Source organism: Chiloscyllium punctatum, chromosome 4, assembly GCF_047496795.1.
Source record: "Chiloscyllium punctatum isolate Juve2018m chromosome 4, sChiPun1.3, whole genome shotgun sequence".
Lineage (NCBI taxonomy): Eukaryota > Metazoa > Chordata > Chondrichthyes > Orectolobiformes > Hemiscylliidae > Chiloscyllium > Chiloscyllium punctatum.
This window is the reverse complement of record NC_092742.1, coordinates 48,776,263-48,792,281: the sequence shown is the minus strand read 5'-3', so window position 1 is coordinate 48,792,281 and position 16,019 is coordinate 48,776,263. Positions and strand designations below refer to the sequence as shown.

Here is a 16,019-nt window from a genome sequence, read left to right as displayed (position 1 = left end):
CAGGAGGAAGCTGAAGAAAGGGATTAGGAGAGCTAAGAGAGGGTATGAAAAATCTTTGGCGGGTAGGATCAAGGATAACCCCAAGACCTTTTATGCCTATGTGAGAAACATGAGAATGATGAGAACGAGGGTAGGTCCGATCAAGGACAGTAGTGAGAGACTGTGTATTGAGTCGGAAGAGATAGGAGAGGTCTTGAATGAGTACTTTTCTTCAGTATTTACAAATGAGAGGGACCGTATTGTTGAAGAAGAGAGTATGAAACGGACTGGTAAGCTAGAGGAGATACTTGTTAGGAAGGAAGATGTGTTGGGCATTTTGAAAAACTTGAGGATAGACAAGTCCCCCGGGCCTGATGGGATATATCCTAGGATTATGTGAGAAGCAAGAGAGGAAATTGCAGAGCCGTTGGCAATGATCTTTTCGTCTTCACTGTCAACGGGGGTGGTGCCAGGGGACTGGAGAGTGGTGAATGTTGTGCCCCTGTTCAAAAAAGGGAATAGGGATAACCCCGGGAATTATAGGCCAGTTAGTCTTACTTCGGTGGTAGGCAAAGTAATGGAAAGGACACTGAGGGATAGGATTTATGAGTACCTGGAAAGACACTGCTTGATTAGGGACAGCCAGCTAGGCCTTTTCTCATTGGAATGGCGAAGGATGAGGGGTGACTTGATAGAGGTTTATAAGATGATCAGGGGAATAGATAGAGTGTTACAATGGGACATAAATTTAAGGTGAAGGGTGGAAGGTATAGGGGGGATGTCAGGGGTAGGTTCTTTACCCAGAGAGTGGTGGGGGCATGGAATGCGCAGACTGTGGGAGTGGCAGAGTCAGAATCATTGGTGACCTTTAAGTGGCAATTGGATAGTACATGGATAGGTGCTTAAGCGAGGACAAATGTTCGGCACAACATCGTGGGCCGAAGGGTCTGTTTTGTGCTGTATTGTTCTATGTTCTATGTTCTAACCTGAAGAAGGATCACTGGACCTGAAACATTAACTCTGCTTTCTCTCCATAGATGCTGCCAGATCTGCAAAAGTTTATCCAGAAATTTCTATTTTAGTTTCTTTATTTGTCTGATTGTGCAAGGTAAAAGTGTGTGGTGGTGCACAATCACTCTGTTGTCAATTAATCATTAATAAAAATAGAAAATGTTGGAAATCTGACAGATATTGATCTAAAACATTAACTTGCTTTCAAAGTTTGGTAGAAGATTTGTAGCTCGGGTGCTCGTTGTTGTGGTTCTGTTCGCCGAGCTGGGAATTTGTCTTGCAAACGTTTCGTCCCCTGTCTAGGTGACATCCTCAGTGCTTGGGAGCATCCTGTGAAGCGCTTCTGTGCTGTTTCCTGCAGCATTTATAGTGGCCTGTCTCTGCAGCTTCCGGTTGTCAGTTCGAGCTGTCCACTGTAGTGGCCGGTATATTGGGTCCAGGTCAATGTGTTTGTTGATAGAGTCTGTGGATGAGTGCCATGCCTCTAGGAATTCCCTGGCTGTTCTCTGTTTGGCTTGCCTTATAATGGTAGTGTTGTCCCAGTCAAATTCATGTTGCTTGTCATCTGTGTGTGTGGCTACTAAGGATAGCTGGTCGTGTCGTTTCGTGGCTAGTTGGTGTTCGTGTATACGGATCGTTAACTATCTTCCTGTTTGTCCGATGTAGTGTTTTCTGTAGTCCTTGCATGGGATTTTGTACACTACATTAGTTTTGATCATGTTGGGTATCAGGTCCTTTGTTCTGGTGAGTTGTTGTCTGAGCGTGGCTGTTGGTTTGTGTGCTGTTATGAGTCCTAGTGGTCGCAGTAGTCTGGCTGTCAGTTCAGAAATGCTCCTGTATGTATGGTAGTGTGGCTAGTCCTTTGGGTTGCGGCATGTCCTCGTTCCGTTGTCTCTCCCTTAGGCATCTGTTGATGAAATTGCGAGGGTATCCGTTTTTGGCGAATACTTTGTATAGGTGTTCCTCTTCCTCTTTTTGTAGTTCTAGTGTGCTGCAGTGTGTTGTGGCCCTTTTGAATAGTGTCCTGATGCAACTTTGTTTGTGTGTGTTGAGATGGTTGCTTTCATAGTTTAGGACTTGGTCTGTGTGTGTGGCTTTCCTGTAAACCTTTGTGGTGAATTCTCCGTTCGGTGTTCTCTGTACCATCACGCCTAGGAATGGGAGTTGGTTGTCCTTTTCCTCCTCTCTAGTGAATCGGATTCCTGTGAGTGTGGCGTTGATGATCTGGTGTGTGTTCTCTATTTCTGTGTTTTTAATTATTACAAAGGTGTCATCCACGTATCTGACCCAGAGTTTGGTTGAAGTTGTGGTAAGACTGTTTGTTCTAACCTTTGCATTACTGCTTCTGCTATGAGTCCAGAGATCAGTGAACCCATGGGTGTTCCGTTGATTTGTTCATATATTTGGTTATTGAATGTGAAGTGTGTTGTGAGGCACAAGTCCAGTAGTTTAAGTATGCCGTCTTTGTTGATAGGTTCAACGTCCTGTTGTCTGTTATGTCTGTCCAGCAAGTTGGCTATTGTTTCTTTGGTTAGTGTATTGTTGATGGAGGTGAACAGTGCCGTTACATCGAATGAGACCATAGTTTCTTCCTTGTCTATGTGTATATTTCTGATGATGTCCAAGAATTCCAGTGTCGATTGTATAGATTGTCTGGATCCGCTGATCAGGTGTTTCAGTTTCTGCTGTAGTTCTTTGGCCAGTTTGTGTGATGGTGTCCCTGGTAGTGATACTATGGGTCTGAGTGGGATGTCTGGTTTGTGCACTTTGGGTAGTCCATAGAATCTGGGGGTGTTGTTGCTTTCAGGTTTCATTCTTTGTAGGTCAGACCTAGTTATCTGTCTGTTTTTTTGTAGATTCCTCAGTGTGTTGTTTATCCTATTGGTGAGTTGTGGGGTGGGGTCAAACTCCCTCCTTTGAGACCTCTTTTGAGAAGAAAAGGACAACTAACTCCCATTCCTAGATGTGATGGTACAGAGAACACCGAACGGGAGAATTCACCACAAAGGTTTACAGGAAAGCCACACAGACAGACCAAGTCCTAAACTATGAAAGCAACCACCCCAACACACACAAACGAAGTTGCATCAGGACACTATTCAAAAGGGCCACAACACACTGCAGCACATCAGAACTACAAAAAGAGGAAGAGGAATACCTATACAAAGTATTCGCCAAAAACGGATACCCTCGCAATTTCATCAACAGATGCCTAAGGGAGAGACAACGGAATGAGGACATGCCGCAACCCAAAGGACTAGCCACACTACCATACATCAGGAGCATTTCTGAACTGACAGCCAGACTACTGCGACCACTAGGACTCATAACAGCACACAAACCAACAGCCACGCTCAGACAACAACTCACCAGAACAAAGGACCCGATACCCAACATGAGCAAAACTAATGTAGTGTACAAAATCCCATGCAAGGACTGCACAAAACACTACATCGGACAAACAGGAAGACAGTTAACGATCCGTATACACGAACACCAACTAGCCACGAAACGACACGACCAGCTATCCTTAGTAGCCACACACACAGACGACAAGCAACATGAATTTGACTGGGACAACACTACCATTATAGGGCAAGCCAAACAGAGAACAGCCAGGGAATTCCTAGAGGCATGGCACTCATCCACAGACTCTATCAACAAACACATTGACCTGAACCCAATATACCGGCCACTACAGTGGACAGCTCGAACTGACAACCGGAAGCGGCAGAGACAGGCCACTATAAATGCTGCAGGAAACAGCACAGAAGCGCTTCACAGGAGGGTCCCAAGCACTGAGGATGTCCCCTAGACAGGGGACGAAACGTTTGCAAGACAAATTCCCAGCTCGGCGAACAGAACCACATTAACTTGCTTTCTAGATACTGTCAGCCCTGTTGGGTTTTCCAGCATTTTCTACTTTTTTCTGTCAGACTTACAAAAATATTTTGCTCTAATATTAATCTCTCAATAACTTCCACCTTCTTTTTTGTTTCCTTCCTCCCCATAACACCACCCCCACCCCCCCAGCCTTCTCACAACCCCAACACTCTTCCTAAATTCCCACCACCAGCTTCCTTGGCTTTGTACAAACTGAAAAAAATATTATTAATTAAAGTTTCTAGTCTTGACCAAAGATTGCTATCTTGAAGCATTGAGCAACATTTGAATGGTGGAAGTGGGTCAGTTTGGCCAATTAAAGACCTCATCCATTTTCTTTCCACAGAAGCTGCCAAACCCATAAAACATTTCCAGCATTTTCTGTTTTTATTTCTGATTTTCAGCTCCTGCAATATTTGTTTGTTTTTTACATTGTGCCTTGTGATGCTTTCTGTAACTCCCACCATTGAGGTTGCTCGACGTTCAAGAAAAATTTATATTTTGAATGTTAAGAAATCTGACCACTTAGGGCACAAAGCTGATATGATGGTCAATGCAAGTTAGAACATTTCATAAAAGACAAAGCAAACAAGCTTTGGATTTGCAGCAGGAGTACAAATTGGTTGGAGTGGGAAGAATAACTTCGATTTTGATGTAAATTTAAAACTAACATTGAAAAGAACCGATTATAAGTAAATCATTTTATGCCAAATGGTTGCAATAAAGTGCATGAGGTAATAACTTACTGCTGATTGTATGGTAGGCAGGCATACCATACCACCTTCCATCTCTCTGTATTTTGTAAGGAAAGGTCTTTGCTTCAAGTCACTGCTTTTAGTGAAGTTATTGCTTTCCACTGTAGGTAACTCAATTTATAATGCTGAATATAGCTACTAGATTGACATTCGAGTGAATTACAAAATTTTGATAACAAAAAAGCAATTTAAAGCAGCACCTTTGAAGTTCATTATTTCTGCTAAGGTTGCCTACAGTAGACATTGTTGTCCTTGCTCTTAAAGATTATTAAGAATCCTTTCAAACAATGTTTCTCTGTTGTGAATGCCATTTATGAATGTTTTAATTTTTCCTACTCCAAGTCAACCAGCTGAAAGTTAGATTCTTCATTTCCAGGAAAACGCTGTTGAGTTTTGACTGAAGTTGTTCATAGATGACTGTTGTAGTCTCGCTACAATACAGCAACATGACCATCATCAGACTCAGCAAAATGACGATCAATAATTTACGAAGCAATGCCGGCAAATGGGAATTACAGCTGTTAGCTGGCAAAAAATACAAATAGAACACAAAAATTTAATGTTACATCATTTCATATAGAGTCATAGAGATGTACAGCATGGAAACAGACCCTTCAGTCCAATCAATACATGCTGACCAGATATCCCAACCCAATCTAGTCCCACCTGCCAGCACTTGGCCCATATCCCTCCAAACCCTTCCTATTCATATACCCATCCAAATGGTTTTTAAATGTTGCAATTGTACCAGCTCCACCATTCCTCTGGCAGCTCATTCCATACACGTACCATCCTCTGCGTGAAAAAGTTGCCCCTTAGGTCCCTTTTATATCTTTCCCCTCTCACACTAAACCAACGCCCTCTAGTTCTGGACTCCCCCACTCCAGGAAAAGACTTTGTCTATTTATCCTATCCATGCCCCTCATAGTTTTGTAAACCTCTACAAGTTAACCCCTCAGCCTCCGAAGCTCCAGGGAAAACAGCCCCAGCCTATTCAGCGTCTCTATAGCTCAAATCCTCCAACCCTGGCAACATCCTTGTAAATCTTTACTGAATCCTTTCAAGTTTTACAACTTCTTTCCAATAAGAAGGAGGCCAGAATTGCACGTAATATCCCAACAGTGGCCTAACCAATGTCCTGTACAGCCGTAACATGACCTGCCAACTCCTGTAATCAATACTCTGACCAATAAAGGAAAGCATACCAAACGCCTTCTTCACTATCCTATCTACCCGCGACTCCACTTTCAAGAAGCTATGAACCTGCACTCCAAGGTCTCTTTGTTCAGCAACACTCCCTAGGACCTTATCATTAAGTGTATAAGTCCTGTTAAGATTTACTTTCCCAAAATGCAGCACCTCGCATTTATCTGAATTAAACTCCATCTGACAATTCTCAGCCCATTGGCCCATCTGATCAAGATCCCAATGTAATCTGAGGTAACCTTCTTCGCTGTCCACTACACCTCCAATTTTGGTGTCATCTGCAAACTTACTAACTATACCTCTTATGCTCACATCCAAATCATTTATATAAATGATAAAAATTACAGTAATCTTCAAATGTCAGAAAAATAAGCATCTTGACAAAGGTATTCATGATCAGAATATGCATTATCATGTCAGTTTACATATGACTAAGCCAATACTTTGCTAGCAGGTGATGGAGAACTGGTGACTGACTGAATTCAGCCATTGATTTCTAACCAGGCTTATGAGTTCAGAATATTCAACTTAATAGTACTAATTCTAATTTTCTCTTCTGGTTTTAAAGTTAGGGGGTGTGGCACGATGCCTCGTGGGCTGCAAGGTGGCTCGTGGGGTGGTACAGTGGCTCAGTAGTTAGCACGGCTGTCTCACAGCACCAGGGACCCGAGTTTGAGTCCAACCTTGGGTGACTGTCTGTGTGGAGTTTGCACATTCTACCAATGTCTGCGTGGGTTTCCTCCCAAAATCCAAAGATGTGCAGATCAGGTGAATTGGCCTTCCTAATTTGTCCATAGTGTTAGGTTCATTAGTCAAAGGGAAATGGGTCTGGGTGGGTTACTCTTCAGTGTGGACTTGTTGGGCCAAAGGGCCTGTTTCCACACTGTAGGAATCTAATCTTAACTGGAAACCTGACAGGCAGTCTGACTTCACCTCAGGTGCTTTCCTCTCTCTCTTATAACTGTGTCGTGGAAAAATTATTGCTGCTGTAGAAAGCTACATTGATAACATTGGTCAATTGCATACAATTTCAATGTAGTTATTTAATATGTTTCACACATTCCCATTAAACATAACACTAATGCTGAGCCATGAAGAATAATACAGCAGCACAATGAATTGTACACATACATGTGGAATTAAAAATTGTATCAGCTCTGAGGAATGGAATTCCTTCATAACATCTTTGTAATGCAACAAAATGCAAAATAAATTAATTTGTATCTTCTTTCCAATGCATTGCAATCCTTTGACTTAATGTTTAATCAGTTTATTCGGTGTCAGTTATGTTCGAAGTAGACAAATCATCACCAACTTATTTACTCAAAGTCTATCATTGGTTATTCCTATCAGTTTGAAATGTGCTTTTGGTGATGCTGTCTAGGAGAATTGAGAAGCTTTGCTACTCTTTGTGGATAATAGAAGTGGCTTTTATTTATATAGCACCTTTCACAGTCTCAGGGTTTTCATGCACTTTGCAGCCAATGAACTATATTAAACTTGTAGCCACTGTTGTAATTTAAGAAAAGCAATGGTTGATATATGAACATGGAACAAGAGTAGACCTCTTGGACCTTTGAGTCTGGTCTGCCATTCAGTAAGATCATGACTGATCTGATTTTAACCTCAAGTCAACATTCCTGCATACCCCCGGTAATCTTTCAACTCCTTGGTAATGAAGAATCTATCCACCAGTGCCTTAAAAATATTTAAAGATTTTGCATCCACTACACTTTGAGGAAGGGAATTTCAAAGGCTCAGAACTCTCTGACAGAGAGTTCCTCATCAGTTTTAAATGGTGACCTCTCATTTTTATACTGTTACCTCTAATTCTAGATTCTCCCACAAGGGGAAAGATGCTTTCAACATCCACTCAGTCAAGTCCCTTTAGGATCCAATATGTTTCAATTAAGTCATCCCTGACTCTTTTAAAACTCCAGAGGATACAGATTTAGCCTCTCTTGCCTTTCCTCAAAAGACAATAAACTCATTCCAGATATTGGTCTAATTAACCTTCTCTGAGTTGTTTCCAATGCAGTAACATCCTTCTATGGGCACTGTGACCAGTATTACACACAATACTCCAGATGAATCTCACCTGTATAACTGAAGCATGACTTCATTACTTTTGCATTCAATTCCTATTATAGCATTAGCTTTCCTGATTTCTTGCTGTACCTACATACTGACCTTCCTTGATTCATGCACTAAGACATCCAGATCTCTCTGAATTCTCTCACCATTTAGATCATACGCTTCCTTTTTATTCTTTCCGCCAAAATTGTAAATTCATATTTTTCCACATTGTCCTTCATTTGCCATGTCTTTGCTCACGCATATGATTTATTCATATTCCTTCCTAGGCTCCTTAATGTCCTCTTCACAACTCACTTTCCAGCCTATCTTTGTGTCATTCCAAAATTTAGCAACTATCCTTCAATCTTTTCGTACAAATCAGTTATATCAATTATAAAGAGTTGAGATCCCAGCACCAACTCCCGTGCGGTTGACATTCATGACATCCTGCCAGCCTGAAAAAGACCCATTTATTCCGACTGTCTGCTTCCTGTTAGCTAGCCAATATTCTGTGCCAGCCAATATGTTAATCCCCACACCATGAGCTTTTATTTTTTGCAATAACTTTTGATGTGATATTTTATCAAATACCTTCTGGGAATAAATGCACAAGATCTCCTGGAAACATGGCATTTCAACCAGAACTCTATCAACAAACACATCGAGTTAGACCCCCATCTCCCACCCCCTGAGAAGAAGAACAGGAAATGACATAATCACAGGAAATGATGTCACTGCAGGGAATGACATCAGTAACCCAAAGAAACCCAAACATATAAATAGAAAGCAGGAATTATCAACAGTGCTTTGCATGGAGGCCTACTGAAGATGTTACCTAGCAGGGTGATGAAACATCTGGAAATGAACCTTCCAGCTCAGCGAGCAAATCTACACCCAGAACCACAACCTTCTCAAATCTCGCTACCTTCTGGGAATCTAAGTGCAATACATCCATTTGATCTACAGTACAAGTTACTTCTTCAAAAAAAGCTAATAAATTAGTTCAATATGATTTCCCTTGGATAAAACAAAGTTAGCTCTGCCTGATTACTTTATGGTTATCCAAGTGCCCTCCAATACCGTCTTTAATAATAGCTTCAAACATTCTCCTATGACCAATATTAAGCTAACGAGCCTGGAGTTTCCTGATCCCTGCCTTCTTCCTTTTTGAATGGAGGAGTTATATTGGCTATTTTCCAATCCAAAGTAACCATTCTCAAATCTAATAGGTTTTAGAAAGTGAGAACTAATGCATTAGCTATTTCACTGATAACTTCTTTTAAGACCCTTGGATAAAATTCAACAGGACCTGAGGATGTGTCATTTCACAATTCCAATAATTTACGCAATATTACTTCCTTGATAATTGTAATTTTCTTCAGTTCCGTCCTCCATTTCAATCCCTGATTCATAGCTATTTCTAAGGTGCGAATTGTTTGCTCTTTAGTGAAGCCTGATGCAAAATATGTTTTCAATTCATCTTCCATCACTTTATCCTCCATTACTAATTCCCTAGATTCATTTTCTGCAGGTAACGTTTAGTACTGCCACCATAATGTTGTTGGTAATCTCCTCTTCATGTTAATCCAAGCAACATATTCCACATTAGGTCAAGTTCTGTTGAGTTGGATATCTTGAAATTTATTTACAATATTACCTACTTACAAAATTATAATATCATAGACTTAAACATATATGCTGGTTCTATGCTTTCTGATGTTACTGTACCTTAACTGATTGATTACATAGACTCCATTAGACAGATAGACTGATTGAAGCTGAAGCTTTTAATCCAAAATGTCTTATCAGGTAACTGTCTTGAAATTACAGCTCTGTCTGTTCTGGAATATATGCCATTATACAACACCTATTTCATACATTCTTAAAACATATCTTTAGCTCTACACAATTTAACTTTATTTGCATACTTGTAGCAACATCCTGTAAATAACAATGTAGTTAAATCTTTCACCCCATACCTTATTGATTAGATTATATTTAGGGGAATCAACTGGTTACCTTAGACATTCCATCTACTACTATTTTCTGAACTTTAGCAGAACTTACATCAGGGTTTTGCTAGCAAGAAACTAACTGAGACCCAAGAAGTGTTCTACAAATAACTAATGACAGCAACTTTTTTTTTAGGAGCCAATCGTTCACTCTGACAATATTGTTTAACTATAGCATTTAAAACATTGAGAAGGAAATTAAAATACCTCATAAAATGATTCTGTGCTTAAAATGTAAGAGTACACAAATATAAACCAACAGGAAGCGTAGAAGATTTTATTTCGCAAAAGATTCAGACTATGGAAATTACAGCAGCTAATACAACTTATGGGAGAAGTATGGAGGCTTCACATAGCAAGATAAAATAAATTTTATGCTCAGCAGTTTATTTTGCATGAATAATGACATTGAATTTAGTGCAGACACTGTGAGATTATGGCTGGGATATTAGCTCAAGGCCATCTGGACTGGCTTCCATAATAAAACCAAGTTGCTTTTTAAAATGATATGCAGAGCCATGAGCACAGTTACAGACAAAAATTAATTGCAGAAAGGTGTTGTGTTGACCAGGCACTAGAAAGACAGATTCACGCATCTGGAGTGGTAGCACCAGAGGGCCTTTAAAACAGAAAGAAAGCAAAAGGCAGAACCAGGAAATAAAATGACAAACAAAGAGTAATGTTACCCCTGAGAGCACAAAATAGATTAGTTTGAAGGAAAATACCCCTGTGGAGTAGTGAATTCCAAATGAAAATCAATAGTCAGCAGAATATTATATCTCTTTAAAAGTTATTCAAATTACATGCTGGAAGGTTACCTCATATTTAAACATAATTCTAATGAGCTTCCATTCAAGCCACTCCTTTCAGAAATGCTCTTATTGCATGCTATGCACTATTAGCATTTTAGTTTGTTGCTTAAAACAAACAATATTTCATTGTCACTACTCCCTATGCATATTGCTAACAAGAGGTTAGAATTCCATCATCTCAAGAGCACAGAAGTAATTTAACAAGGAGGGATGAAGAAAGTTCAGATCTATTTTTGCACTCAACAGCTTCACACTGAAAGAAGGCAGCATTTGAAACATGAGATTCAGAAAGGATCTATGATCAGCAACAAACAGCTAGTGCCTGAAACTTTAGAAGGTAACTTTGAGAAGAAGACACTTTAAAATGGCATGTGTAATATGCATCAGTACAACTGGGATGCCCAACATCAGTAATGACATTTCAGAAGCACAAACAATCATCTTAAGCCATCAACTAAAACACCAAAAAATACTCATTATTGTGAATTTGATTAGCATTACAAGAGTAGTTACAATGAAGTATTTTTATTACTAGCAGGAATTTACTAAAAACTTTAACCTTTCTCTAATATCAAATGGTAAGAAAAATATCCAATTTTGATTGCGATCTTGCTGTGCATTTTGATTTGTATTTTGTCTTTAATTTAAATTCTCTTTTTTAAACTGACTGACTTAGATCAATCATGCTAAAATTTTGCTATTAATTGGAATTGAAATTCTGGTTAATGATCCAGATTAGAAGATGTTGAGGCTAAATATTTTGGAATTTCTTCCTGCTCGAATTATTTTTATTCAATGTATTGTGACCATGATTTACATCAGTAGTGATAAATTCAGGATTGCTGAATACAGATGGATGATAATATGCTTGCAAGAAAAACAAGCTGGTAATGTGGACCATTGGTAGGTGAAAATAGGTTGGCTCTATTGAAACTAGGCCATGTCATGACAGGGCCTGGAGTGTAGGGATATCTAACGGACATAGAAGAAGGTGTTGAGGCTCTAATTTTATTGAACTCAATAAGTCCTGAAGGCTGAAGGTTCTCCAAGCAGAAAATGAGACACTGTTCTTCCAGATTGGACTGTACTTGACTGGAGCACTGCAGCAAGCATGAGGTAAAGATGTTGACCAGGGAGCACAGTGGTGTGATTAAAATGGTAGGCGACTAGATTAAAGTGGTCAGGGTCATTTTTGTGGACAGACTGTAGATGTTCCTCAAAGGGGACACCCAGTCTGCAATCCTGTCGACTTCCCACACTCTGTCTACAGTATATATATATATATATATACATATATACATATATACATATATGACCTTTTCTGAGCTGCTATCAGTTCTGAGGAAGGGGCAGTAGATTCAAAACATTAATACTACTTTCTCTCCACAGATTTTTTTTTCAGATTTTCAGAATCCACAATCCTTTGATTTGTATTACACTGTGGATGAGCTTATTGGAACAAGGACAAAGCTGAAGCAGATGAACTGAGGAAAGGATGGAAGCTCGTGGTTTTAAGGAGGTAGAAATAGGTAGCCTTGGTGATTAAGAATAAGAGTTCGAAAATTAATTTCAGCGACAAATAGGACATGAAGACTGTGAATTATTTAATTCAGCCACAAAGAGTGACCAGGGAGAGGGATGGAATCAGTGGCTAGGATAAATTGAGTTTCGCCTTCACATTTAAGTTTTACATTAGTCAGTTTAATCTAAAATTAGAAAAGTCTTCTTTCTTACAAAAGTCAAAACACTAGAACAAGTCAGTTGTCATTAAGCTCCACACATTTCAGCAAGTGCTGCTTCCCTTGTAAATCCGTCCATTGCTTCTGGAAGTTGAGACTGTATCATGATTGATGAACCATGGATATGTCCAATTGCTTATCATCAATCAAGTACAGCATCCTGCCTTTATGATAGTCTAAACCTTGGTCATTGTCCTACTACAATTTCTACCATGTTAATATTCATTGTGAGCATCCCAGTTGTGCAGATGCATCTTCCATACCATTTCTCAGTCTAACCTTTTAGACACTAGCTGCATTGTTACCGATTATAGAACCTTTCTGAATTTGATGTTTCAGATGTTCTCTGAAAGAAGTTTGAAGTTGGGTAAGTGAAAACAGATTTGAACTGTCTTTGACCCTCCTCCTTAATTTGCTATTGCTTTTGAGATAATGGAATTCAAACCGCTTGTTAGAAATATGCAGAGTGGATGAGAAGGCTGAAATACTGATTTTCTTTAAATCCAAATTAAATTGTAATTATGCATTAAGACTTTAGGCAATGGCCTTGGCTTTCATAGAAAAATAGGAACAGGAGTGAGCCAAACAGCCCATTAAGTCTGAACAACCACTTAATACTATCATGGCTGATCAAACACTTCAGTGCTTTTAACTCACATTATTTGCATAACTCTTTATGATCAGAAATCAATCTCTGCTTTAAACATACTCAAAGACTCAGCTGGTGGCACCCTTTTGAGCAGAGAATTCAAAAACTTGACAAGCCACTGAATAAAGGAATTTCTCTTTGTGTTAACCTAAATGCTATTCTTTTTATTTTTTTTAATAGTACCCTTGGTTCTAGACTCCTCACTGGGGAGAATGATCTTATCTACAACTACCCTGTCTGTCTTTTTATGTATTTTGTAGGTTTCAAAGAAGTCACTTATTATTCTTCAAAACTCTTGCTGTTCTCCCTGTAGGTAATACCGTCATTTCTGAGTTAAGGAGACCAAGACTACACACACTATTCCAGATCCTAACATTTAGTTGAAGGAATATTTTATCATCCATTCTGGATATCAAACAAATCCAATTCAATTGATGGATTGAAAGAGATGGTGGTGAAGTAGAGCTGGCAGTCATCATGTGTAAATGTGGAGCCTGACCTTGTGTTCCTGGATGATGTTGTCAGGGGGCAGCATGTAAGTGATAAACGGGAGGGCTCCAAGATGGATCCTTAAGGGACACAAGAGGCGATGGTGAGGGAGCTGGAAGAGAAGATAATTCATTGCTAGGAATGCAACCAGACAGGGATAGTCCGACTCAACAGGATAATAAAGGAGAACCATTAGAGGAGAATGGTGTGGTTATCCATTTCAAAGGCCACTGTTCATTGAGAAGGATGAAAAGGAATAATTTATCAATGTCACAATCACGAATGATTACATCTACCAGAGACTGGCCACTCTTAGCTCAGAAAAGCTCCAAAATAGCTCATTATCTCACAGCAGCATTATTTCAAGTATTTCAGTTGCAGAGAAGTTCAATTTCATCTACTATTTACTTACATTTTAACTTACTTTCATTTAGCTTAAATAGAAAAACCTTCTTTATAACAAAGTCAAAATATTAGAACCAGTAATTCATGATACAGTCAAACTTCACAAACTGTATCAAATTGTTTTTTTTTAATTGCAAAAATATAGCTTATTCATAAAAAGAAATCTTTGGGACATTTACAGTTAATGAAGCCGTTCAGATCTATACTCTCTTTACTTACAGAAAACAAATTGAATCTTTGATGTTCACCATTCTCTATATTTACAGTCAACCTCTTGGCATTTAGCTGAGGCGTCTGTGGGGTCCAATTACTGAATGGAGCCCGTTATTCTTCAGCAGAAGGACCTTACACGTGGTCTTTCCCCATTGCACCTTGATAGCAGTTGTTCCAAGCTTTAGAGTGTCCCTCAGCACATAGACCTGGATGTTGGAATGTGCCAGGTTGCAACACTCAGTTGGGGTCAACTCCTTCTACTGGAAGACCAGCAAATTTTGGGCAGACCAAAGAGCGTCTATCACCGAGTTGATGGTCCTCCAGGCACAGTTGATGTTCAACTCAGCGTCAGTCTCAAGAAACTGACCATTGAGCACGGCATCCAATACATTACTCTCCAGACTTCCTTTGCAGAGGCACATTCCCGAAGGAGGTGTGCACCAGTCTCGCCCCCTCCACAGCCACTTCGAGGCAGCGTGCGGTGGTACAGAGAGTCCGGGCATGTATAAAGGATCTCTCCGGCAGAGCCCTTCTCACCACCAGCCAAACGCTGTCCTCGTGCTTGTTTGAGAGTTCGGGCAATGAAGTGTCCAGACTGTCTGAGGAGGGAACCACTCGACAGGATCTGTTGTCTCCTTTTCCCCAAGGGTCTCAAGGACTACGTGCTGACCACTTCCTCATGGATTTGTGGTCAAAGGTGTTTTCCTTCACAAATTTCTCCATGAAGGACAGGTGAAATGAAATGGTCCAACTACTTGAAGCATTCCGTGGCAGCAAGGCCTGGCCCATCCTTCACAACAGCAGGGACAGGTAGAACCTCAGTACGTAGTGACACTTAGTGTTTGCGTACCAGGGATCCACTCACAGTTTGATGCAGCCACACACAAAGGTGGCCATCAAGGTGAGGGTCACATTGGATGTGTTTCTCCCTCTTTGTACAGGTCTTTGTACATGGTGTCCCATTGGATACAGTCCATCTTCGATCTCCACATGAAGTGAAAGATGGTCTGGGTGACTGTGGCGGTGCAGGTTCAGGGAATAGGCCAGACCTGTGCCATGTATAACAACACTGAGAGCATCTCACACCTGATGACCAAGTTTACCCGCCTTGGAGAGCGACCGGTGCTCCACATGCCCAATTTCTGTCCCACCTCAGTGACATGCTCCTCCCAAGACTTGGCGCATGCCCCAACCCCTCTGAACCAAATACCCAGCACATTCAGGTGCTCAGTCCTGACAGAGAAGGGGATAGAGGATTGTCGGCCCAGTTTTCAAAGATTTACTTTGGCCCTGATGCCTGTTCAAACTGGTTGCAGGTGCACATGAATCTGTGCACTGACAGTGGATCCAAACAGAAAATGGCAACATCGTCCATGTACAGGGAGTCCTTAACCAGTTCCTGGCCCCTGCTGCCCTGAATAGTCACCTCTGTCAGGCTCACATACTTCCTGACGGACTCAGCAAATGGCTCTATACAGCACACAAACTCGGCAGGAGAGAGAGGGTAGTCCTGCCTGACTCCTGGTCTGATTGGAAAGCTTTCTGATTCCCACCCATTGATTGAGACTGCACTGACAATGTCGGTGCAGAGCAGTCGGATCCAATTGCAGAAATTCCCCAGAGCCCATTTTGGAGAGATCATCTCTCATGTACGTGTACGAAATCCTGTCAAAGGCTTTGTCCTGGTCCAGCAGGTGTCCACCCCCTGTCCTGTATGTAGGTGGTCGTATCCCTGAGGAATGGGAGACTCTCAGTGATCTTCCTGCCCGGAACAGCACAGGTTTGGTCGT

The 16,019-nt window shown here is 40.6% G+C and overlaps 1 protein-coding gene across 1 annotated transcript in view; it reads right to left on the bottom strand.

Moving 5' to 3' along the window:
• Positions 1-4,081: 4,081 nt before the first annotated feature.
• The window catches only part of c4h14orf180 (chromosome 4 C14orf180 homolog), a 40,070-nt gene continuing 28,132 nt past the window's right edge, over positions 4,082-16,019 (bottom strand). Inside the window, exon 7 of the mRNA XM_072568624.1 lies at positions 4,082-5,153. Within this exon, the coding sequence (XP_072424725.1) occupies positions 4,951-5,153 (203 nt within the window). The 3' untranslated portion in view covers positions 4,082-4,950. The remainder of the gene's footprint in view (positions 5,154-16,019) is intronic.